The following is a 25,791-nucleotide window of genomic DNA, read 5'->3' on the forward strand; positions in this document are numbered from 1 at the left end:
AATTCAGTTTGTCTGTGATGTGTATGCCGAGGAACTTAAAACTTGCTACCCTCTCCACTACTGTTCCATCGATGTGGATAGGGGGTGTTCCCTCTGCTGTTTCCTGAAGTCCACAATCATCTCCTTAGTTTTGTTGACGTTGAGTGTGAGGTTATTTTCCTGACACCACACTCCGAGGGCCCTCACCTCCTCCCTGTAGGCCGTCTCGTCGTTGTTGGTAATCAAGCCTACCACTGTTGTGTCGTCCGCAAACTTGATGATTGAGTTGGCGTGCGTGGCCACGCAGTCGTGGGTGAACAGGGAGTACAGGAGAGGGCTCAGAACGCACCCTTGTGGGGCCCCCGTGTTGAGGATCAGCGGGGAGGAGATGTTGTTGCCTACCCTCACCACCTGGGGGCGGCCCGTCAGGAAGTCCAGTATCCAGTTGCACAGGGCGGGGTCGAGACCCAGGGTCTCGAGCTTGATGACGAGCTTGGAGGGTACGGGGTGTGACTAGGGTGGGTCGTCTAGTTTTTTCATTTCTATGTTGGCCTGGAATGGTTCCCAATCAGAGGCAGCTGTCTATCGTTGTCTCTGATTGGGGATCATATTTAGGCAGCCTTTTCCCACTGGGTTTTTGTGGGATCTTGTCTATGTCTAGTTGCCTGCGAGCACTACATTAGTTTCACGGTTTGTTTTGCGCGTTATTGTTTTCTGTGAGTTTCATCCAATAAGCATGTGGAACTCTATGCATGCTGTGCCTTGGTCCATTAATTCAACCAACAATCGTGACACACACACACACACACACACACACACACACACACACACACACACACACACACACACACACACACACACACACACACACACACACACACACACACACACACACACACACACAAACATTTTCTAATCTCAGGTAGACGTTGAGTGTAGGTTTGGCAGTGAAGAAGTCCGTTAGTTGTTATGACTGTAATCCGTATCCATCAGAAGAGTTTTCCCACTAACCACAGCTCTAACTGCTGCATCTATGAACTCATTTCAAAGCCAATAGTTAGTCAAAAGGTTTATTAGCTAGGGTAGAGAAAAGCCCTTTCTATTTTATATAGAATCCATTGAGCATTGAATGAGAGACAATGGTGATGACTGACCCATTTCTCTAAAATAATGTTGGCAGTACAGATGCCCTATCTTAATCTTAATGTTATGTTGATTTGTCCTGCCATCCAGGTCTCCAGTTGGTCATGTTGTACATATGTATATATAATATGTTCTTTACGCAATCCAAAAACCGTTCATTATAAATGGCAATCTGGGTCAGGTGAGCATGATTCGAAAGCTTGTTCTATTTCCAACAGGACTAGCGAAGTTATAAAACATGATCTTACAGTGTTAGGCTTCACAAGGCAGTTCAGAGAAACAGATGGTAATGTTGGTGGGTATAGAAAGGAGTCATGAGTGCATTCAGGTTCGTGTGCTGCAGCAGATTCTCTTCAAGAATAAATAAAAATGAGCTCATTCTGTTCAGAACAACCCAGGGTATGACGCCATGTCATCTTGTAATTGTACATCAACTTAGTGATCAGAAACGTTGACCCTGTATAGGACATGAGTTTTATGATTGGCCCAGCGTCGTCCGGGTTAGGGGAGGGTTTGGCCCAGCGTCGTCCGGGTTAGGGGAGGGTTTGGCCCAGCGTCGTCCGGGTTAGGGGAGGGTTTGGCCCAGCGTCGTCCGGGTTAGGGGAGGGTTTGGACCAGCGTCGTCCGGGTTAGGGGAGGGTTTGTCCCAGCGTTGTCCGGGTTAGGGGAGGGTTTGGCCCAGCGTCGTCCGGGTTAGGGGAGGGTTTGGCCGGGGGGGCTTTACAAGTAGGCCGTCGTTGTAAATAAGAATTTGTTCTTAACGGCTGACTTGCCTAGTTGAATAAATGTTAAATCAAATGTGAGGTGCACATTTGTGTTTGGCTTGCTTTACTACATCAAAGTGGTATTTATTATAATCCTCAACATCTCATCTTTTAAAATATACCAAGTCATCTTAATTTATAGCATTTCCCTCACTCTAACAACAAAAACATGTCAAAAGTAGCCCAATTACCAGGAGAGGTTGGGGCAGCTTCTTGTCGTGCGTGGTGTTCAGAACAGCTGTCAGTCAAAACCCATACAATGCTGTGAAGCGCAGTCAGAGCTCTGACATCATGTATAGCATTCCAATTTAGGCGCTTATTAGTGCCCAAATCTGCCATTTTCAACCCGTATATGGGTATGAGCGTAAAGGGTTAAGTGGGTTAAGTGTTTCATCGTAACTACAAGAATACAGCAGTAATTGGTGACTGAAGCACTTTTGTTCAATGAGCCAAATGCTTTATGTAAAAGATGTAAAGTTGAGGTCTCGATATTCTAAACCTACATTTCAAATACAGTGCCATAATCTAACAATAGGCAATGAATCATTATGATGGTGTATTTGTATGACTAGCTGTGAGTTCTACCTGCGTTAACTGGAGATATTCATGGTGAACCTCTCTAAATTGGTCCTTCTGTAGCTCAGTTGGTAGAGCATGGCGCTTGTAATGCAAGGGTAGTGGGTTCGATTCCTGGGACCACCCATACGTAGAATGTATGCACACATGACTGTAAGTCACTTTGGATAAAAGCGTCTGCTAAATGGCATATATTATTATATTAAACCAGAAGAAGATCTGTGATTTCCACTCAGAATCCAGGAAGGAACAGTAGCTATCCCAGTCACATTGACTAGTTTTCATGTTGACATAGTGCTGTAGTAACCTATATAGTGGGGTCTGATGTGTGCACCATGTGGTATTCTCCATGGTCTCCAATAACACATTCACGCCTGTACACACACACACACACACACACACTCTTAATGAGCAGGCTAGATTGATCACCTGAATAATTAAACATTGTTGGTATGTCCCTACACAGACAGCAGCACTGGCCCACGATCACACAAACAAACAAGCTGTGGGCTATGTTCACATGAAAACACATTCAAGCAGTCTGAGGAATAAGTTTATCAAGTTTATAAGGTATCAGTTCATAGAGATCTGAAGATGACAGAGGAACATTAGGGATGCCAAGACAAATCCATGTCGACCAAGTTTGTGCACTGTATGTGAGTATGGTGTGAAATTATGTGTGTGTGTGTGCGTGCATGGCCTCAGCTGGTTGTGCCTGCTGTCCCTCTCTACTAGGTGAACCCCTGGTGCAGTAGCAGCTGCTGAGATGGTGCTGCTGGGAGCTGGGACATCCTGACTGATTGGGCGTAAACTACTCACGGCTGAGGTGACAAAGGACCTCCTGGGAGGGGCGGGGGTTTCTATTACCCATACTCCTCCAGGATCCTCCTAGAGGCTACAACATACAGGAACCAACCAGTGCAATGTCTCACACGTGCAAATGAGAAGAGAGGAGTGGGGATCGATGGTGCTTTAGTGTTTTCTTGTGATTCCTTTGATGCAACTCGCCTTTGAATTTGAACGCAATTCCTCTTCCCTGGTTCCCTTCTGCCCCTTGAGAAGAAACAAGTTCATGTGGTCTCATCCAGGTTCCTCTGCCTGGTACAGATTTGCTCATTAGATAAGAGCTCCACAACACTACTGGGCCTGATGGCGGCCATTTTACAGACCCATCACCTATCACATAGGGATTTCTGGCTCATACCGAGCTAGGCGTTGACACGCAAGGCCTGGCGCCTGCCATTAACATCATTGTGACCAGAAGGAAGTAGGAGCATTAAGAGAAGGGGTGTCAAACTAACATTGATTTAAATAGATATGATGTCATTGGTGGAGAGACCGAGGGGCCTTACCTTCTCCTAGTGTCTGCTTCAGGAGGTCATGCTTGGCCTGCAGTTTAATGATGAGGTTGCTGCCGTTCAGGAACTCCTTAAATTTCTGTGAACCCAAACAGACCAGATGAAGGTGTCAGTGAGTGAACAGGGCTAATGGGATGTGACTGGAACAGGCGGAGACGCCTGCCATCCACCACAGAGGCCAGAGAACACATTCAGTCAGTTTCATTCTGTACGGAACAAACTCAATCTGTTTCAGGGATAATTGGATTTCCATGTGATTTCCAAAGCATGGGGCTTGTCATATGTGTTTTATGGAATAGTGTGATGGCTGATGGCTTGATGTTGATGTGCAGTACTGTACACTGCAGTGGCTATGGCAGTACAGCCAGGTATGTTACTTAACTATGAAACAGATTTAACAGGCAGTTGTCCTGAGGCATGGCTGCATATCTCAGGGCAAAACAGGCAGGTATGAGGGCTATGTATAACAGGCAGGTATGAAGGCTATGTACAGCAGGCAGGTATGAAGGCTATGTATAACAGGCAGGTATGAAGGCTATGTATAACAGACAGGTATGAAGGCTATGTATAACAGGCAGGTATGAAGGCTATGTATAACAGGCAGGTATGAAGGCTATGTATAACAGGCAGGTATGAAGGCTATGTATAGCAGGCAGGTATGAAGGCTATGTATAACAGGCAGGTATGACGGCTATGTATAGCAGGCAGGTATGAAGGCTATGTATAACAGGCAGGTATGAAGGCTATGTATAGCAGGCAGGTATGAAGGCTATGTATAGCAGGCAGGTATGAAGGCTATGTATAACAGGCAGGTATGAAGGCTATGTATAACAGGCAGGTATGAAGGCTATGTATAACAGGCAGGTATGACGGCTATGTATAGCAGGCAGGTATGAAGGCTATGTATAACAGGCAGGTATGAAGGCTATGTATACCAGGCTAGGTATGAAGGCTATGTATAGCAGGCAGGTATGACGGCTATGTATAGCAGGCAGGTATGAAGGCTATGTATAACAGGCAGGTATGACGGCTATGTATAACAGGCAGGTATGACGGCTATGTATAACAGGCAGGTATGAAGGCTATGTATAGCAGGCAGGTATGAAGGCTATGTATAGCAGGCAGGTATGAAGGCTATGTATAACAGGCAGGTATGAAGGCTATGTATAACAGGCAGGTATGAAGGCTATGTATAGCAGGCAGGTATGACGGCTATGTATAGCAGGCAGGTATGACGGCTATGTATAGCAGGCAGGTATGAAGGCTATGTATAGCAGGCAGGTATGACGGCTATGTATAACAGGCAGGTATGACGGCTATGTATAGCAGGCAGGTATGACGGCTATGTATAGCAGGCAGGTATGAAGGCTATGTATAGCAGGCAGGTATGAAGGCTATGTATAGCAGGCAGGTATGAAGGCTATGTATAACAGGCAGGTATGACGGCTATGTATAACAGGCAGGTATGACGGCTATGTATAGCAGGCAGGTATGAAGGCTATGTATAGCAGGCAGGTATGAAGGCTATGTATAACAGGCAGGTATGACGGCTATGTATAGCAGGCAGGTATGACGGCTATGTATAGCAGGCAGGTATGAAGGCTATGTATAGCAGGCAGGTATGAAGGCTATGTATAACAGGCAGGTATGACGGCTATGTATAACAGGCAGGTATGACGGCTATGTATAACAGGCAGGTATGACGGCTATGTATACCAGGCAGGTATGAAGGCTATGTATAGCAGGCAGGTATGAAGGCTATGTATAACAGGCAGGTATGACGGCTATGTATAGCAGGCAGGTATGACGGCTATGTATACCAGGCAGGTATGAAGGCTATGTATAGCAGGCAGGTATGAAGGCTATGTATAACAGGCAGGTATGAAGGCTATGTATAACAGGCAGGTATGACGGCTATGTATAGCAGGCAGGTATGACGGCTATGTATACCAGGCAGGTATGACGGCTATGTATAACAGGCAGGTATGACGGCTATGTATAGCAGGCAGGTATGACGGCTATGTATAGCAGGCAGGTATGACGGCTATGTATAGCAGGCAGGTATGACGGCTATGTATAGCAGGCAGGTATGACGGCTATGTATACCAGGCAGGTATGACGGCTATGTATACCAGGCAGGTATGACGGCTATGTATAGCAGGCAGGTATGACGGCTATGTATAACAGGCAGGTATGAAGGCTATGTATAGCAGGCAGGTATGAAGGCTATGTATAGCAGGCAGGTATGACGGCTATGTATAACAGGCAGGTATGACGGCTATGTATAGCAGGCAGGTATGAAGGCTATGTATAGCAGGCAGGTATGAAGGCTATGTATACCAGGCAGGTATGACGGCTATGTATAGCAGGCAGGTATGACGGCTATGTATAACAGGCAGGTATGAAGGCTATGTATAGCAGGCAGGTATGAAGGCTATGTATAGCAGGCAGGTATGAAGGCTATGTATAGCAGGCAGGTATGAAGGCTATGTATAGCAGGCAGGTATGAAGGCTATGTATAGCAGGCAGGTATGAAGGCTATGTATAGCAGGCAGGTATGAAGGCTATGTATAGCAGGCAGGTATGAAGGCTATGTATAGCAGGCAGGTATGAAGGCTATGTATAGCAGGCAGGTATGACGGCTATGTATAACAGGCAGGTATGACGGCTATGTATAGCAGGCAGGTATGAAGGCTATGTATAGCAGGCAGGTATGAAGGCTATGTATACCAGGCAGGTATGACGGCTATGTATAGCAGGCAGGTATGACGGCTATGTATAACAGGCAGGTATGAAGGCTATGTATAGCAGGCAGGTATGAAGGCTATGTATAGCAGGCAGGTATGACGGCTATGTATAACAGGCAGGTATGAAGGCTATGTATAGCAGGCAGGTATGACGGCTATGTATAGCAGGCAGGTATGACGGCTATGTATAACAGGCAGGTATGAAGGCTATGTATAGCAGGCAGGTATGACGGCTATGTATAGCAGGCAGGTATGACGGCTATGTATAACAGGCAGGTATGAAGGCTATGTATAACAGGCAGGTATGACGGCTATGTATAGCAGGCAGGTATGACGGCTATGTATAGCAGGCAGGTATGACGGCTATGTATAACAGGCAGGTATGACGGCTATGTATAGCAGGCAGGTATGACGGCTATGTATAGCAGGCAGGTATGAAGGCTATGTATAACAGGCAGGTATGAAGGCTATGTATAACAGGCAGGTATGAAGGCTATGTATAGCAGGCAGGTATGAAGGCTATGTATAACAGGCAGGTATGACGGCTATGTATAGCAGGCAGGTATGACGGCTATGTATACCAGGCAGGTATGACGGCTATGTATAGCAGGCAGGTATGACGGCTATGTATACCAGGCAGGTATGACGGCTATGTATAGCAGGCAGGTATGACGGCTATGTATACCAGGCAGGTATGACGGCTATGTATAGCAGGCAGGTATGACGGCTATGTATAACAGGCAGGTATGAAGGCTATGTATAACAGGCAGGTATGAAGGCTATGTATAACAGGCAGGTATGAAGGCTATGTATACCAGGCAGGTATGAAGGCTATGTATAACAGGCAGGTATGACGGCTATGTATACCAGGCAGGTATGAAGGCTATGTATAACAGGCAGGTATGAAGGCTATGTATAACAGGCAGGTATGACGGCTATGTATACCAGGCAGGTATGAAGGCTATGTATACCAGGCAGGTATGAAGGCTATGTATAACAGGCAGGTATGAAGGCTATGTATACCAGGCAGGTATGAAGGCTATGTATAACAGGCAGGTATGAAGGCTATGTATAACAGGCAGGTATGAAGGCTATGTATACCAGGCAGGTATGAAGGCTATGTATAACAGGCAGGTATGAAGGCTATGTATAGCAGGCAGGTATGACGGCTATGTATAACAGGCAGGTACTCACAGTGAAGTAGAAGACCTCTGTCTCCTGCTGGTTGGCCCGTCTCTTGGCCACGTTCAGTTTGCTCATGTAGGTCTCAGAGGCAACAGACTTCATGGACTCATTGGAGCGGCTATGTTGGAAAGCATCGGACACATCAAAGTCCTCCACAGTCAGCATGTCCTGCATGGTCTGCATGGTGGCGTCCAGTGTCTTCCTCACCTACAGCAAAGGGAATGATTCAACAACTGACACGATGACAGATGAACTAGGATTTCCTACTCAGTCGGGGTGGCAGGGTAGCCTAGTGGTTAGAGCGTTGGACTAGTAACTGGAAGGTTGCAAGTTTGAATCCCTGAGCTGACAAGATACAAATCTGTCGTTCTGCCCCTATGTGGGAGTTAACCCACTGTTCCTAGGCCGTCATTGAAAATAAGAATTTGTTCTTAACTGACTTGCCTAGTAAAATAAAGGTAAAATAAAAAATTGATCCATGTCCTTCAGGACAAGAAGAAAGGGAAGAATTTCAACAACAAAAAATGAAATGGTGACAAACGAAACAGCATTTCCTCCTCAGTCATCTGATCCAGGTCCTTTGTAACATAATAGGCCAGTAAGATTTTTTAAACTTCAGGGTTCCCTACGACATGTGCAAGGTCAAGTGTGAGCGATCACTGGCATATCCCATTTCAAAGACAAATTGACCCTGAATAACAACTGGTACGGGGCTCATTCATAGGCAGTGTACCAGATGACCCACTGGTCAGCCATCCATCAGAATAACAGCAGAATATGAAGAGCATCTGGTTTATCCCATTTCAAAGACAAATTGACCCTGAATAACAACTGGTACGGGGCTCATTCATAGGCAGTGTACCAGATGACCCACTGGTCAGCCATCCATCAGAATAACAGCAGAATATGAAGAGCATCTGGTTTATCCCATTTCAAAGACAAATTGACCCTGAATAACAACTGGTACGGGGCTCATTCATAGGCAGTGTACCAGATGACCCACTGGTCAGCCATCCATCAGAATAACAGCAGAATATGAAGAGCATCTGGTTTATCCCATTTCAAAGACAAATTGACCCTGAATAACAACTGGTACGGGGCTCATTCATAGGCAGTGTACCAGATGACCCACTGGTCAGCCATCCATCAGAATAACAGCAGAATATGAAGAGCATCTGGTTTGTCTGGATGTAAAAGGGCTGCGGGCTCTTTCTCTACAGCGCTGAGATTACCCGCCAGTTATATGAGATGTTATGAGATGGAGGCATAGTCATCAGGGCAGGCACCTCCGTTAGCACCTCCGTTAGCACCTCCGTTAGCACTTGCATCTACTCAGAGGGTGAGAGGTTTGTTTGTTTATATGTGTGTGTGTGTGTGTGTGTGTGTGTGTGTGTGTGTGTGTGTGTGTGTGTGTGTGTGTGTGTGTGTGTGTGTGTGTGTGTGTGTGTGTGTGTGTGTGTGTGTGTGTGTGTGTGTGTGGTGTGTGTGTGTGTGTGTGCACTGCCTGCTGCTCCCACTGAGAAGGACCAGTCATCACAACACACAATAGACCATCAACAGTGATGTACTGTATCTACATGGAACATGCACCCATTAGTGTTTTCACACAAGTTAATATCACAAGCTGAATATACTCTCTGCTCCCAAGGAGTGTGTGTGGGCCACTGAAATGGACTTGCGATGAGAACTGATGGTCTCTAAAGACCGGCTGAGTTTGGGCATGTCAAAGAGAGAGGTGACAGAGGCTACAGAGCAGTCTCAGTGGGGGGAAGCAACAGACACACTGGTGGGGGGGCGCTATCATGGACTCCAGAGTGGTGCAGCTGTCTTAGGCATTACATCTCAGTACTAGAGGCATCACTACAGACCCTGGTTCGATTCCAGGCTGTTTCACAACCGGCTGTGATTGGGAGTCCTGTAGGGTGGTGCACAATTCGCCCAGTGTCGTCCGGGTTAGGGTTTGGCCGGGTAGGCCGTCATTGTAAATAAGAATTTGTTCTTAACTGACTTGCCTAGTTAAATAAAGGTACATTTTAAAAAATCCTTCACCTCCTCGTTCTCGATCTTGAGCGTGGCCAGGCGGGACTGCAGCTGGTGGTAGCGCATCAGAAGCTCAGTCTGCACAGGCTGCTGGGCACTCACCTGACACACCTGAGAGGACACATAGACAGAGAAGTACGGGCTGGACAAACTGTCTCACAGGATTGGGAAAAAACATGCTTGCTGCTGGCATGAATGTGGTTTCCATGGTTTAATGTATTGGTTGTACTTGTAACTTGGATACATTTTGATAAAGATATAGTATGAATCTATAAATGTACCAAATGTATCAGTCATTTAACACCTCTCACCTCGTCCCCCATGTGGGGCAGGTACTCGAAGCGCATGGGAGGGCAGAACACCTGGTTGTGCATGTCCATGATCTTGTGCTTGTCACTGCGGGAGTCCAGGTTGTCCACGGCGTTCTCCATGATGTCCAGGCCCTCGTGGCGACTAGTCTCCAGGTTGTACTCAGCTGACAGGTAGGTCCTGAAGGTACGTGCCAGGCTGGCATGGTAGCCCAGGTCGCAGCACTATAGATACAGTCATTATAGTATAGTATAATACAATAACTAACATAAGAGTAGAATATAATAAAGGAGTTGATCATGACCTGACTGGAAGCATACGCCTAGGGTCCAGAGTTTTCCAGCACAGGTCATGTGTCTAAGAACATACTGGCCCTAATTATGAACAACCTAACAAACCAGTCTGAATCCATGCTCTCATTATACACAAGGCAATGTGATGAACTCAGTCTTTAGCATGCACACGATTTAGTTACACAATTCCGATCATTTCCTACAAGCATGTTACTAACCTGACCTCCAACATGAACTAAATTCCAAATTAAACACTGTTTGGGGTTAACGGGCAGAAATAGAATAATAGAATACACCAAATTAGAGAAGCAAGTACAGTAGGACACCTAAGATAATTAGCTCAACCATGGAGCTGCATAAACTAACCTCATTACTATAGCCAAGTGGGTTTCTAAGAGGCTTCGAGGGGCCTGAGTCTGACTGCTTAGTGATTCACTAAACGCTCTTTCATAAACACACAGGAAGTTGCGCTCGACTCCAATGATAAACCCCCATACCCGCGGTTGTTTTATAACAGGGTTGGTGTACAATGAGTAAGGATATGGGAGCACAGAGCTCTTTATGGTACAGAGTTGTATTTCAACAGGCCACATCCCATAGGAAACACACTGCCTGGCTCTAATGAGTTCCATGCTTTGATTGAATCATGGTCCTATCATGAGTAGACTGTAGCAGCAGTGCTGACAGGCAGAATACTGGTACTGCAGAACTGATGACATTGTTCATTTGCATGCAAAAGACGTCTGTACTTTATTTCCATTGATTCGGGTGGACAGGGCTGACTTGCAGTGTGGATGTCTGTTTTGATGTCTGGCTGCTAGTGACTGTTTCTGTGTGGCATGACAAACAGGCCCTTATCCTCTGCAAAGCTTGTGGCGGCAAAGCACAGCGAGTCGTGCTCACAATCCCTTTCCCTGCAGTGGGGCTGGATTTGGGTTGACATGGCCCCTTTTGCTTGCCAGACACAAGAAGCAGCTCCAACAAAGTGACCCAGTACAGAGACACAGCCGTCAATCAGAGGTCTCCGTCTGGCAGACCCCTGTGTAGCCTACAGCTCCTTCACACTTCACACAGCCGTCAATCAGAGGTCTCCGTCTGGCAGACCCCTGTGTAGCCTACAGCTCCTTCACACTTCACACAGCCGTCAATCAGAGGTCTCCGTCTGGCAGACCCCTGTGTAGCCTACAGCTCCTTCACACTTCACACAGCCGTCAATCAGAGGTCTCCGTCTGGCAGACCCCTGTGTAGCCTACAGCTCCTTCACACTTCACACAGCCGTCAATCAGAGGTCTCCTTCTGGCAGACCCCTGTGTAGCCTACAGCTCCTTCACACTTCACACAGCCGTCAATCAGAGGTCTCCGTCTGGCAGACCCCTGTGTAGCCTACAGCTCCTTCACACTTCACACAGCCGTCAATCAGAGGTCTCCGTCTGGCAGACCCCTGTGTAGCCTACAGCTCCTTCACACTTCACACAGCCGTCACTCAGAGGTCTCCGTCTGGCAGACCACTGTGTAGCCTACAGCTCCTTCACACTTCACACAGCCGTCAATCAGAGGTCTCCGTCTGGCAGACCCCTGTGTAGCCTACAGCTCCTTCACACTTCACACAGTCGATGTTTAGAACATTTTAAAGAGAAACATCCTGGATATAATCTCTCTCATTGTCAAAAGTCTGTCTAGCCTCAAGCCTCAATTCAATTGCATCATGTGTTTCTAGGCATACAGTACTTTACATATGCAGGATCTCTGTATCCAACTCCCTGACCTGTTCAGAGTATCAGAAGAGGCCAGGCAGGCCAGGGGCAATACCACAGTAACCACCCAGCAGTAGACCAGCAGGGAGGTGGGAGAGAGGGGGAACATCTGGTGGTAGAACCACCAGGTAACCCGGGCTGAATGAACCCTGCCACAACCACCAGGTAACCCGGGGCTGAATGAACCCTGCCACAACCACCAGGTAACCCGGGGCTGAATGTACCCCACCACAACCACCAGGTAACCCGGGGCTGAATGAACCCTGCCACAACCACCAGGTAACCCGGGGCTGAATGATCCCTGCCACAACCACCAGGTAACCCGGGGCTGAATGATCCCCGCCACAACCACCAGGTAACCCGGGGCTGAATGAACCCTGCCACAACCACCAGGTAACCCGGGGCTGAATGATCCCTGCCACAACCACCAGGTAACCCGGGGCTGAATGATCCCCTGCCACAACCACCAGGTAACCCGGGGCTGAATGATCCCTGCCACAACCACCAGGTAACCACCAGGTAACCCGGGGCTGAATGAACCCTGCCACAACCACCAGGTAACCCGGGGCTGAATGATCCCTGCCACAACCACCAGGTAACCCGGGGCTGAATGATCCCTGCCACAACCACCAGGTAACCCGGGGCTGAATGATCCCTGCCACAACCACCAGGTAACCGGGGCAGAATGTGCCACAACCACCAGGGGCTGAATGATCCCTGCCACAACCACCAGGTAACCCGGGGCTGAATGATCCCTGCCACAACCACCAGGTAACCCGGGGCTGAATGATCCCTGCCACAACCACCAGGTAACCCGGGGCTGAATGATCCCTGCCACAACCACCAGGTAACCCGGGGCTGAATGAACCCTGCCACAACCACCAGGTAACCCGGGGCTGAATGATCCCTGCCACAACCACCAGGTAACCCGGGGCTGAATGAACTCTGCCAACCATACTGGCCACATAGCTGGCTGTATACACAGAGCCTGCACCCAGACCCTGGCTAGGGTTTCATTCCTCCAGCCATTAGTGGTCCACAAAGCAAACTCACCCTGTTCACCAACCGTAATCACAGACTTCTCAAGCATACTTGCTGCTGGGCTGCATTGGCTTTGCATTTTGAATTATGATGGTGGTTCACCTAGGTATGGTCTTTTCTGTCATGTAACTGTGTATTACTCTCTATTTCTATAATCCAATGGATACTCTGGAGGGGAAGTTGCACACAGTTCAACGTAACACATTATTTATTAGAAGTGGACCAAAAGAAGAGGGTGAAAACCCTGGCTGTACTGTAGATTTGAGGAATGAAGTAAAATAAAAGGGAAGTGTTTTGTTTTGAAGTAGGAAGCACATAGGACCAGATTTGTTTCTGTGTGCGTGTGTGTGTGTGTGTATGTGTGTGTGTATATGTGTGTGTGTGTGTGTGTGTGTGTGTGTGTGTGTGTGTGTGTGTGTGTGTGTGTGTGTGTGTGTGTGTGTGTGTGTGTGTGTGTGTGTGTGTGTGTGTGTGTGTGTGTGTGTGTGTATGTGTGTGTGTGTGTGTGTCTGTGCCACCCAGGGTCATGTTTCACCATCAGTGTGTTTTGGTTGGCTCCCTGGGAGAGTGTGGTGTGTGACAGTAACAGGGCCACGCTCCGCTCCAAGTCTCTCAGCACAGCTTCCAAAGGGGCCTTAGCCCTGACAGCACTCCAAGCCCTCCCAGATATATGAGGGCATGACAGAGGGAGGAAAGGAGAACAGGGGTAAGAGAGGGAAGAGAAGACCAGGAGGAAGGTATTCTGACTGTCAACACTGAACCATTCCCTTGACAGGAAGTCATCATTCATATTCCAGAAGAATCATAACAATGCCTTTTGGGTGGTAACATATAGTCATTCAGTTAGATATAGTCATTCAGCCATTCAGTTAGACATACAACAGTACTTACTGGAGGGCTTAGAACAAACTATTGTGTTTGAGATTAAGAGACACAAAATGGAGGTAAACACTTTCAGTGTTTCAAACCAACAGAGCAGCTTGAAGTAATACAGCAAACGGGCTAAGAACCGTGAAACAGATGGTGAGAATATATAGTGTAGCAACGTTAGACCAACATTAGACCAACGTTACACCAATGTTAGACCAACATTACACCAACGTTAGACCAACATTAGACCAATGTTAGACCAATGTTAGAGCAACATTACACCAACCTTAGACCAACGTTAGACCAACATTAGACCAACATTACACCAACCTTAGACCAACGTTAGACCAACATTAGACCAATGTTAGACCAACATTACACCAACCTTAGACCAACGTTAGACCAACATTAGACCAACATTACACCAACCTTAGACCAACGTTAGACCAACATTAGACCAACATTACACCAACCTTAGACCAACGTCAGACCAACATTAGACCAACATTACACCAACCTTAGACCAACGTTAGACCAACATTAGACCAACGTTAGACCAATGTTAGACCAACATTAGACCAACGTGAGACCAACATTGGACAAACCCAGCTGTGAGACACAAACCAGCCTGTGTGTCTATCGCATACTTACATCAATCATATCAGAGACATCGTGGATGTAGTATTTCGCCACAACGGCATTCGTTGCTGCCAGGTTCAACAAATAGTCGTTGCGGGCTTTAGTGCACTTCAGCTTGTTTTCAGAGTACTTGGCTTGCCTCTGGGGGAAGGAGAGGGGAGAAAGACAGAGAAATAGAGAGCAGACAAAGAGGGGGAGAACAGTCCATGAAATGAAGCAACGTTGAGTGGGCTAAATGGTATTTGCACAATAACATAGGAGGATTGCTGTGCAGCCTGATGGCCTGGCTTAGTGTTGTAAGGAAAGAGGTTAGAGGGGTCCACTGTAAGAGATGTTTTTTAAGAAGCCCCATGTCGACAATATCATAAGTGGTCTACCCAGGCTGGTCCTTCAGTCACTCCCTCACAGCCATTCTGTCTGTCTGCTAACACTTGGCACAACAATCTGCACAGCCCAGATGTGAACAATTGAAATAGCCATAAAATATTGTTTCGGTCCAGTGTGCTTGCAAACAAAAACAGACTAACACAAACAGTCACACGAGTGTTCTCCAATTGTGCCCACACATAAAACAAGTCATGTTTACAATGTGTCAATGACAGGTCATCTACGAGAATGAAATCTATAGAAATATGCTGTATTTAAACAGTTTACATTTCTCATTGCAGAAATAACACATAGCTCTAGATGGTGCACTGGCTTTGTTGCTATGGGTAACTGGACATGCTGCATCTGCTTAACGCATCCGGCTGGGAAATATTACGATATATTATGATTCATAAAACAGAAGAAGTAGTCGTCTGCTGTTCACATAGCATCACTAATGGATGCTAGTAGACCAATACATAATGGTATTGACAAAAACAATTGACTGAAATGGAAAGCAGCGGCACAGAATCATTGAGACTTGGCTCACAAGCAGGACTAAAGAGAGAGACAATTTAACAGCCAAACCTCCACTTGTGTCTGTGTGTGAGTGTGTTTGAAACCACTCATTATCCTCTTCCAGATGGATAATACTGGATAACCTGTACTTCAAATACATACACATGTACTTCAAATATACATGATTCACTAACTCAAATTGCACATGTCCATTATCATGCAAATGAAGACAGTACATTGGAGAAAAGGGGATTATGGCTTGATTGTCTCATATCCTTGTCTCCTCTCCTTCTTGTCTCCTCTCCTTCTTTGTTCGGAGGTAACTAGAAGGATTCTGAATGAGACTGCCACTGTAGCCTGCAAAATGAAGTCACTAGGCAGTGCGGAGAGAAATAACGTTCATAGCTACAGCAAGTTATAATTAGTGAGTGGGGTTGGTATGGTTCTCCTGGCAGCATCTCTGTAGAGATGGCAGCCTGAGGAGGGAGGAAAGCTGTTGGCCTGACAGCCTTTTGATTCCCTGAGCTGCACTGATAAGGGAGATGCATTGCAGAAATTCCCCCTGAAAATCTAATCAAATTGTATTTGTCACATGCGCCGAATACAACAGGTGTAGGCTTTACCATGACATGCCCTTGCCAAAAACGCAGCTTTCAGAGCGCATGTGTGTCTAGCTGTGGACCCATGCTCCGGGCGGTCGGCTCTCTCAGAACGGTGAGCTTAAACAATGGACCTGCACCCACTTTCACAAAGCCTTACTATCTTTTCATGCACATACTACTGAGAGGATCCCTCTGGCCCAAAATGGGCGCACAAAATACCACTTATGGAAGTGACTAGGCTGAAAACGTACAGTACCAGCAGCAGTCCCAGCCAACAGCTGTTATAGATATTATTACGGTCATCAAGCCTTGGTGTCAGCCTCACCTTCTCCTTCATCTTCTCGATCTTCCTGACGGAGCTGCGTCTCTGGGGCCGGTCCTCGTGGCGCAGCAGGTGGACGTTGAGGTCAGCAGACTTACTGAACTGCTTCTCCTCCTGCTTCTCAGCGTCCTTCAGCTTGCTCTCAGCGCTGATGCTCTCTGTGTGGTACATGTGGTAGGTCTTCATCACCTGGAGGAGCAGGACAGGATGAGGAGGGTGGAACAAAAACTGGAAGTAGAGCGAACAAATGGGTGACCTGAGATGACACATAGTTTGAATCTCTGCTATACTAACATCAAGCTGCATGATATATTCCCTTCAACGTTGGCATGTGGAAGCTGTTATTTGCCCCTTTGTTGGCCTAAGCTCAGTGAGTGTACACACAAGCAAGAATACGTGCGTGTGCACACACAGACAGACACACATGCACACACACACACTGTAGGTTGTGTGTTTCCATTTAGCCAGCAGATGCCAGTCAGATAATGTTTTCAATGGAGCATGACTGGCAGACAGACAGACAGACAGCACAGCATATCGCAGTGGGTCTAAACCTCAGACAGACAGACAGACAGACAGACAGACAGACAGACAGACAGACAGACAGACAGACAGACAGACAGACAGACAGACAGACAGACAGACACCGTTGTAAATTAGAGCCCTGATGTGTGAAGCATCTTAAAACGCCTCCTGTGCGTTTTACTCGACAGTGAGTGAGACCCAGTACTATAACTAGATACACCCCAGGATGTTAGACTGACTGAGAGCCTGACATTAACGCTAGTTTGTTCTCTTCCAGTAGTTAATGCTCACTGTGTGTAGCATCATGTGACTGGATGGTGTGGCTGCCTTTCATCTGGAAAGAGTACTAGACCCTTATGTGACCACCACAGGGTTAATGGGTTAGTTCGAGTTATGTCAACTCAAACACACAGACAGAATCTCTACTATTTCCATCTGACTGCTACTGTGTGATAGTGAGGTTTCTTAGTCAGAAGAACAGCATGTCATCTAGTCTATGTTTCCATCAACAGAGCTCCACTGCACAAGGTGCTACAAGTCTTAGGAGAAAAAGAAAAAAAAAGACAAAGATTTGAAAGGCAAAAGAGAAAAAAACAAAGAAAATAAAAACTATGATCTACTCTGGTATATGACAGAGCTCACAGTAGAAAGAAGTCACTCCAGTGTTTCGAGAAACTAGGTCAGCAGTGTGCATCTCCCTAAGTTGGCAACCCAGTTTCCAGTCAACTTTGAGCAGCACAACTAAAAGACCTGCAGCTAAAGACAAAGACATTTGCAGGAACATTGAGGTGAGGCAGGGTCTCCCTTCCAGGAGGTGTGTGTGGTTACGGTGAGTCTCCACTCAGACAATACCCTGAGGCTATTTGACTTAGGAACACGCTCTCTGTTTTTGCACTGATGAAAGCTACCAGGAACATATTCCATTGTGGAAATACAGACATACGTGATTTCCACTTAAAGTGAACCGTGGCTGCATCACTGACATGTTAATGCAGAGACCTCACCCAACCTAGCATGACAGACAGCTAGCACAGCACAGACAGCACAGAACAGTGGGTCTAACCCTCAGACAGACAGCTAGCACAGCACAGACAGCACAGAACAGTGGGTCTAACCCTCAGACAGACAGATAGCACAGCACAGACAGCACAGAACAGTGGGTCTAACCCTCAGACAGACAGATAGCACAGCACAGACAGCACAGAACAGTGGGTCTAACCATCAGACAGACAGATAGCACAGCACAGACAGCACAGAACAGTGGGTCTAACCCTCAGACAGACAGATAGGACAGACAGCACAGAACAGTGGGAACAGACAGAGACAGAGACAACACAGAACAGTGGGTCTAACCCTCAGACAGACAGATAGCACAGGACAGACAGCACAGAACAGTGGGTCTAACACTCAGACAGACAGAGACAGACCGACAACACAGAACAGTGGGTCTAACCCTCAGACAGACAGACCGACAACACAGAACAGTGGGTCTAACCCTCAGACAGACAGAGACAGACCGACAACACAGAACAGTGGGTCTAACACTCAGACAGACAGAGACAGACCGACAACACAGAACAGTGGGTCTAACCCTCAGACAGACAGACCGACAACACAGAACAGTGGGTCTAACCCTCAGACAGACAGAGACAGACCGACAACACAGAACAGTGGGGCTAACCCTCAGACAGACAGAGACAGACCGACAACACAGAACAGTGGGTCTAACCCTCAGACAGACAGAGACAGACCGACAACACAGAACAGTGGGTCTAACCCTCAGACAGACAGAGACAGACCGACAACACAGAACAGTGGGTCTAACCCTCAGACAGACAGAGACAGACCGACAACACAGAACAGTGGGTCTAACCCTCAGACAGACAGAGACAGACCGACAACACAGAACATTGGGTCTATCCCTCAGACAGACAGAGACAGACCGACAACACAGAACAGTGGGTCTAACCCTCAGACAGACAGAGACAGACCGACAACACAGAACAGTGGGTCTAACCCTCAGACAGACAGAGACAGACCGACAACACAGAACAGTGGGTCTAACCCTCAGACAGACAGAGACAGACCGACAACACAGAACAGTGGGTCTAACCCTCAGACAGACAGAGACAGACCGACAACACAGAACAGTGGGTCTAACCCTCAGACAGACAGAGACAGACCGACAACACAGAACAGTGGGTCTAACCCTCAGACAGACAGAGACAGACCGACAACACAGAACAGTGGGTCTAACCCTCAGACAGACAGAGACAGACCGACAACACAGAACAGTGGGTCTAACCCTCAGACAGACAGAGACAGACCGACAACACAGAACAGTGGGTCTAACCCTCAGACAGACAGAGACAGACCGACAACACAGAACAGTGGGTCTAACTTTTAGAATTTGAATTTTGTTTACTTTCTGAATTGCCTAGAATTGCAATTTCCACTGAAAGTAAACTGTGGCTGCAGCATTAAAGAGACCTCACTCAACCTAACATGTTGCCACAAATGTGCCACTATTTTATTCTGTGTTCTATGAGCCTGTGAATGAAAGCCAAATTGTTTTCCTGTAGTTTGTCAACTGGAAAATATGAATGGGTTGTGTGAGGAAACCTGTCACAATAAACATGTCCATTATGGATAACAATTACCAGTTACAGGAGCACCCGGAATGAAACGGGAGAGAGATGGAGAAACTGGGCCTGTTGCAACACTGACACGGTCTGTATCAGACTGTTCTGCTCATCTCAGACCCAGGTTGGAGACTGAGAGAGCATATCATCTCCATCATCTCCATCATTTGTTTAAACAAACTTACTACCAGGGTGTTGTGCTGCTGCATTCATTAGACAAACAGCCTCTAGTGGGACAGAGTTAAATAACAAATGAACCAAGTGAACTGCAGCATGACTTTTTGTTCCTGTGCTATCTGGATCAGCACAGCCAGGTGAGTAATTGACTCTGTGATCCACTAAAGAGATTGCAGGTCTTTGCTTTCATTTCTCATTTCAGATTCACTAGATATAATTGAAGCCACGGGCATCAAGCCTCGCGCCCTCAAATCAATATCTGTCTCAGCGGCAGCAGATACTTTTAACAATGTTTGAACAATAGCTGAAGCCCAACACTCTTAAATCACTCCCCTCTGTGTTAGTGCATGTGAAAGGGATTTCTGCTATTCTACTTCTGACTAAATACATTGTTGTTCGCAGTCCATAAGATCTGTCATCTGATTACCAATTAGCCAATAGCGTCAAATGTTCTAGGAGCTAAATTGCTCCATTTGTTTTTTGCCGCCCAATGTTTTTCAACTGCAATTTTATACAGAGAAAAACTATAACGATAGTGGAAACCATAATCATCATTATCATCGCCATCAGAGTCTTTCGGGAAAAAGTCACTGCTGTAGGTTTTTGATTAGTTTGATTTTTGATTGGCCACCACATGATGCAGATGGGGCTTGAAGACGAGAGGGATCATTTGAGAGCCTCTCCCCGTTATCATAAAACATTATCATAGCTATTCTATTCTACCGACATATTTATCCAAGCCAAGGCTGGGCTGGGCCTAGCTGTTGAAGAGCAGGGGGAGCAGGGTAATAGTGATCTATTCAACTGTCTGCTCCCTGATGAATTTGGACTCTTCTGGCTGTGACCTTGAAAAGCACACCACTGCTGGAGCGACCCCCCTGAGCCTTAACCCACACAGGGTAGTGGCTTGGACACCAGCCGCTTAAGAGGAAAAACAATCTTGTCTCATTCATAAACATATCATCTCTCTGTGCTCATGGGGAAAGCCTGGCAGACTCAAGGGCAGACAGAGGTGCTGCTGATGGAGCTGTGAGCTCTCATATTCTTTCCTTTAGTATGCAGGGGGTGCTGAGTACATGTGCAGGGTGAGAGTAGATGCGTTAGTGTAGACTAGAGAGTGGGATTGGACATGGAGCTTTAGAAATGATCAGTCAATAAGATATAGTCTGCAGTGGAGAGAATGCATGAGTTTATTTACTGAAACGTATACCACATTTAGACAGATACTAATTGACTTGGTATAAAAAAGACCAATGTCATTATTATGCAGTCATACACTGAGTATACAAAACATTAAGAATCAAATCAAACTTGATTTGTCACATAAAAGTATTGACCTTACCGCGAAATGCTTACTTACAAGCCCTTAACCAACAGTGCAGTTCAAGAAGAGTTAAGAAAATATTCACCAAGTAAAGTAAAACATTATAAAAAGTAACACAAAATAACAATAACGAGGATATATATATTTTTTAATTTTTTTATTTCACCTTTATTTAACCAGGTAGGCAAGTTGAGAACAAGTTCTCATTTACAATTGCGACCTGGCCAAGATAAAGCAAAGCAGTTCGACAGATACAACGACACAGAGTTACACATGGAGTAAAACAAACATACAGTCAATAATACAGTATAAACATGTCTATATACAATGTGAGCAAATTAGGTGAGAAGGGAGGTAAAGGCAAAAAAGGCCATGGTGGCAAAGTAAATACAATATAGCAAGTAAAACACTGGAATGGTAGTTTTGCAATGGAAGAATGTGCAAAGTAGAAATAAAAATAATGGGGTGCAAAGGAGCAAAATAAATTAATTAATTAAATACAGTTGGGAAAGAGGTAGTTGTTTGGGCTAAATTATAGGTGGGCTATGTACAGGTGCAGTAATCTGTAAGATGCTCTGACAGTTGGTGCTTAAAGCTAGTGAGGGAGATAAGTGTTTCCAGTTTCAGAGATTTTTGTAGTTCGTTCCAGTCATTGGCAGCAGAGAACTGGAAGGAGAGGCGGCCAAAGAAAGAATTGGTTTTGGGGGTGACTAGAGAGATATACCTGCTGGAGCGTGTGCTACAGGTGGGAGATGCTATGGTGACCAGCGAGCTGAGATAAGGGGGGACTTTACCTAGCAGGGTCTTGTAGATGACATGGAGCCAGTGGGTTTGGCGACGAGTATGAAGCGAGGGCCAGCCAACGAGAGCGTACAGGTCGCAATGGTGGGTAGTATATGGGGCTTTGGTGACAAAACGGATTGCACTGTAATAGACTGCATCCAATTTGTTGAGTAGGGTATTGGAGGCTATTTTGTAAATGACATCGCCAAAGTCGAGGATTGGTAGGATGGTCAGTTTTACAAGGGTATGTTTGGCAGCATGAGTGAAGGATGCTTTGTTGCGAAATAGGAAGCCAATTCTAGATTTAACTTTGGATTGGAGATGTTTGATATGGGTCTGGAAGGAGAGTTTACAGTCTAACCAGACACCTAAGTATTTGTAGTTGTCCACGTATTCTAAGTCAAAGCCGTCCAGAGTAGTGATGTTGGACAGGCGGGTAGGTGCAGGTAGCGATCGGTTGAAGAGCATGCATTTAGTTTTACTTGTATTTAAGAGCAATTGGAGGCCACGGAAGGAGAGTTGTATGGCATTGAAGCTTGCCTGGAGGGTTGTTAACACAGTGTCCAAAGAAGGGCCGGAAGTATACAGAATGGTGTCGTCTGCGTAGAGGTGGATCAGGGACTCACCAGCAGCAAGAGCGAGCTCATTGATGTATACAGAGAAGAGAGTCGGTCCAAGAATTGAACCCTGTGGCACCCCCATAGAGACTGCCAGAGGTCCGGACAGCAGACCCTCCGATTTGACACACTGAACTCTATCAGAGAAGTAGTTGGTGAACCAGGCGAGGCAATCATTTGAGAAACCAAGGCTGTCGAGTCTGCCGATGAGGATGTGGTGGTTGACAGAGTCGAAAGCCTTGGCCAGATCAATGAATACGGCTGCACAGTAATGTTTCTTATCGATGGTGGTTAAGATATCGTTTAGGACCTTGAGCGTGGCTGAGGTGCACCCATGACCAGCTCTGAAACCAGATTGCATAGCAGAGAAGGTATGGTGAGGTTCGAAATGGTCGGTAATCTGTTTGTTGACTTGGCTTTCGAAGACCTTAGAAAGGCATGGTAGGATAGATATAGGTCTGTAGCAGTTTGGGTCAAGAGTGTCCCCCCCTTTGAAGAGGGGGATGACCGCAGCTGCTTTCCAATCTTTGGGAATCTCAGACGACACGAAAGAGAGGTTGAACAGGCTAGTAATAGGGGTGGCAACAATTTCGGCAGATAATTTTAGAAAGGGTCCAGATTGTCTAGCCCGGCTGATTTGTAGGGGTCCAGATTTTTCTGCTCTTTCAGAACATCAGCTTAATGGATTTGGGAGAAGGAGAAATGGGGAAGGCTTGGGCGAGTTGCTGTTGGGGGTGCAGTGCTGTTGATCGGGATAGGAGTAGCCAGGTGGAAAGCATGGCCAACCGTAGAAAAATGCTTATTGAAATTCTCAATTATGATGGATTCATCAGTGGTGACAGTGTTTCCTATCTTCAGTGCAGTGGGCAGCTGGGAGGAGGTGTTCTTATTCTCCATGGACTTTACAGTGTCCCAGAACTTTTTTGAGTTAGTGTTGCAGGAAGCAAATTTCTGCTTGAAAAAGCTAGCCTTGGCTTTTCTAACTGCCTGTGTATAACGGTTTCTAGCTTCCCTGAACAGCTGCATATCACGGGGGCTGTTCGATGCTAATGCAGAACGCCATAGGATGTTTTTGTGTTGGTTAAGGGCAGTCAAGTCTGGGGAGAACCAAGGGCTATATCTGTTCCTGGTTCTAAATTTCTTGAAAGGGGCATGTTTATTTAAGATGGTTAGGAAGGCATTTTTAAAATATATCCAGGCATCCTCTACTGACGGGATGAGATCAATATCCTTCCAGGATACCCCGGCCAGGTCGATTAGAAAGGCCTGCTCGCTGAAGTGTTTCAGGGAGCGTTTTACAGTGACGAGTGGAGGTCGTTTGACCGCTGACCCATTACGGATGCAGGCAATGAGGCAGTGATCGCTGAGATCTTGGTTGAAGACAGCAGAGGTGTATTTAGAGGGGAAGTTGGTTAGGATGATATCTATGAGGGTGCCCGTGTTTAAGGCTTAGAGGGGGTCCCTGGTAGGTTCATTGATCATTTGAGTGAGATTGAGGGCATCAAGTTTAGATTGTAGGATGGCTGGGGTGTTAAGCATGTTCCAGTTTAGGTCGCCTAGCAGCACGAGCTCTAAAGATAGATGGGGGGCAATCAGTTCACATATGGTGTCCAGAGCACAGCTGGGGGCAGAGGGTGGTCTATAGCAGGCGGCAACGGTGAGAGACTTGTTTTTAGAGAGGTGGATTTTTAAGAGTAGAAGTTCAAATTGTTTGGGTACAGACCTGGATAGTAGGACAGAACTCTGCAGGCTATCTTTGCAGTAGATTGCAACACCGCCCCCTTTGGCAGTTCTATCTTGTCTGAAAATGTTGTAATTTGGAATTAAAATTTCAGAATTTTTGGTGGTCTTCCTAAGCCAGGATTCAGACACAGCTAGAACATCCGGGTTGGCAGAGTGTGCTAAAGCAGTGAATAGAACAAACTTAGGGAGGAGGCTTCTAATGTTAACATGCATGAAACCAAGGCTATTACGGTTACAGAAGTCATCAAAGAGAGAGCCTGGGGAATAAGAGTGGAGCTAGGCACTGCAGGGCCTGGATTCACCTCTACATCGCCAGAGGAACATAGGAGGAGAAGAATAAGGGTACAGCTAAAAGCAATAAGAATTGGTCGTCTAGAACGTCTGGAACAGAGAGTAAAAGGAGGTTTCTGGGGGCGATAAAATAGCATCAAGGTATAATGTACAGACAAAGGTATGGTAGGATGTGAATACAGTGGAGGTAAACCTAGGTATTGAGTGATGAAGAGAGAAATATTGTCTCTAGAAACATCATTGAAACCCGGAGATGTCATTGCATGTGTGGGTGGTGGAACTCATAAATTGGATAAGGTATAGTGAGCAGGACTAGAGGCTCTACAGTGAAATAAGCCAATAAACACTAACCAGAACAGCAATGGACAAGACATATTGACATTAAGGAGAGGCATCCTTAGTCGAGTGATCAAAAGAGTTCAGTGAGTGGAGTGGTTGGTTTGGGGGTCACAGCGATTTAGACAGCTAGCCAGGACATCGGTAGCAAGCTAGCATAGGATGGAGGTCTGTTGTCAGCCACCTCTTGTGTTCCGGCAGTAGATTAGTGGGGTTCCGTGTGGTAGAGGGGATTAGTCCAAATCACACAACAACAAAAATAAAATAAAAACAATATATATAGTTATAGAGGACCAAGAAGAAACATAATAATAATAAAAAATAAATAAACTGTCCGATTGTCTATTCTGAGAGCAGCCGGTAAGACAGCTAACGGTTAGCAGGCCGCAGATGGGCGTTCAAGTAACGTCGCAACGGAGGAGCCAGCCGGATCTCCTTCGGGTAGATAACGTCGGCAGTCCAGTTGTGAAGGCCCGGTGGGGCTCCGCGTAGGCAGTAAAACGGGTCCGGATAGGTGACTGCAGCCCAGGAGTGATTGACGGAGCTCAGGAGTGATTGACGGAGCTGGCTAGCTCCGGAGTAATTGATGTTTGCTCCGGAATCGACGAGAGCAGATAGACACACGGATAGCAGCTAGCTAGCTGTGAGATCCGTGAATGAATGTCCAGAGAGCAGTTGAAATCCAAGGACATGGAGAGAAAAAGTGGTCCGGTATGTTCCGTTCCGAGCCGCGCTGCGCCGTACAAAACTGGCGATAGATTTTCGAGCTAAAGGATAGCTGATGACCACAAACCGTGGTTAGCTGAATACTAACGATTTGCCAGTAAAGAAGCTAACTAGCTTCTG

The 25,791-nt window shown here is 46.5% G+C and overlaps 1 protein-coding gene across 2 annotated transcripts in view; it reads right to left on the bottom strand.

Annotated features, from left to right (window-relative positions):
- The window catches only part of LOC118400339 (SLIT-ROBO Rho GTPase-activating protein 3), a 152,238-nt gene that overhangs the window by 36,136 nt on the left and 90,311 nt on the right, over positions 1-25,791 (bottom strand). For both annotated transcript variants that reach the window (XM_052473573.1, XM_052473572.1), the window contains exons 5-10: positions 16,511-16,696; positions 14,711-14,839; positions 10,104-10,325; positions 9,802-9,903; positions 7,762-7,959; positions 3,815-3,899 (exon numbers count right to left, since the gene is read on the bottom strand). In XM_052473573.1, the coding sequence (XP_052329533.1) occupies positions 3,815-3,899; positions 7,762-7,959; positions 9,802-9,903; positions 10,104-10,325; positions 14,711-14,839; positions 16,511-16,696 (922 nt within the window). The remainder of the gene's footprint in view (positions 1-3,814; positions 3,900-7,761; positions 7,960-9,801; positions 9,904-10,103; positions 10,326-14,710; positions 14,840-16,510; positions 16,697-25,791) is intronic.

The sequence above is a fragment of the Oncorhynchus keta genome, chromosome 21 (assembly GCF_023373465.1).
Source record: "Oncorhynchus keta strain PuntledgeMale-10-30-2019 chromosome 21, Oket_V2, whole genome shotgun sequence".
In the NCBI taxonomy this organism is placed as follows: Eukaryota; Metazoa; Chordata; class Actinopteri; order Salmoniformes; family Salmonidae; genus Oncorhynchus; species Oncorhynchus keta.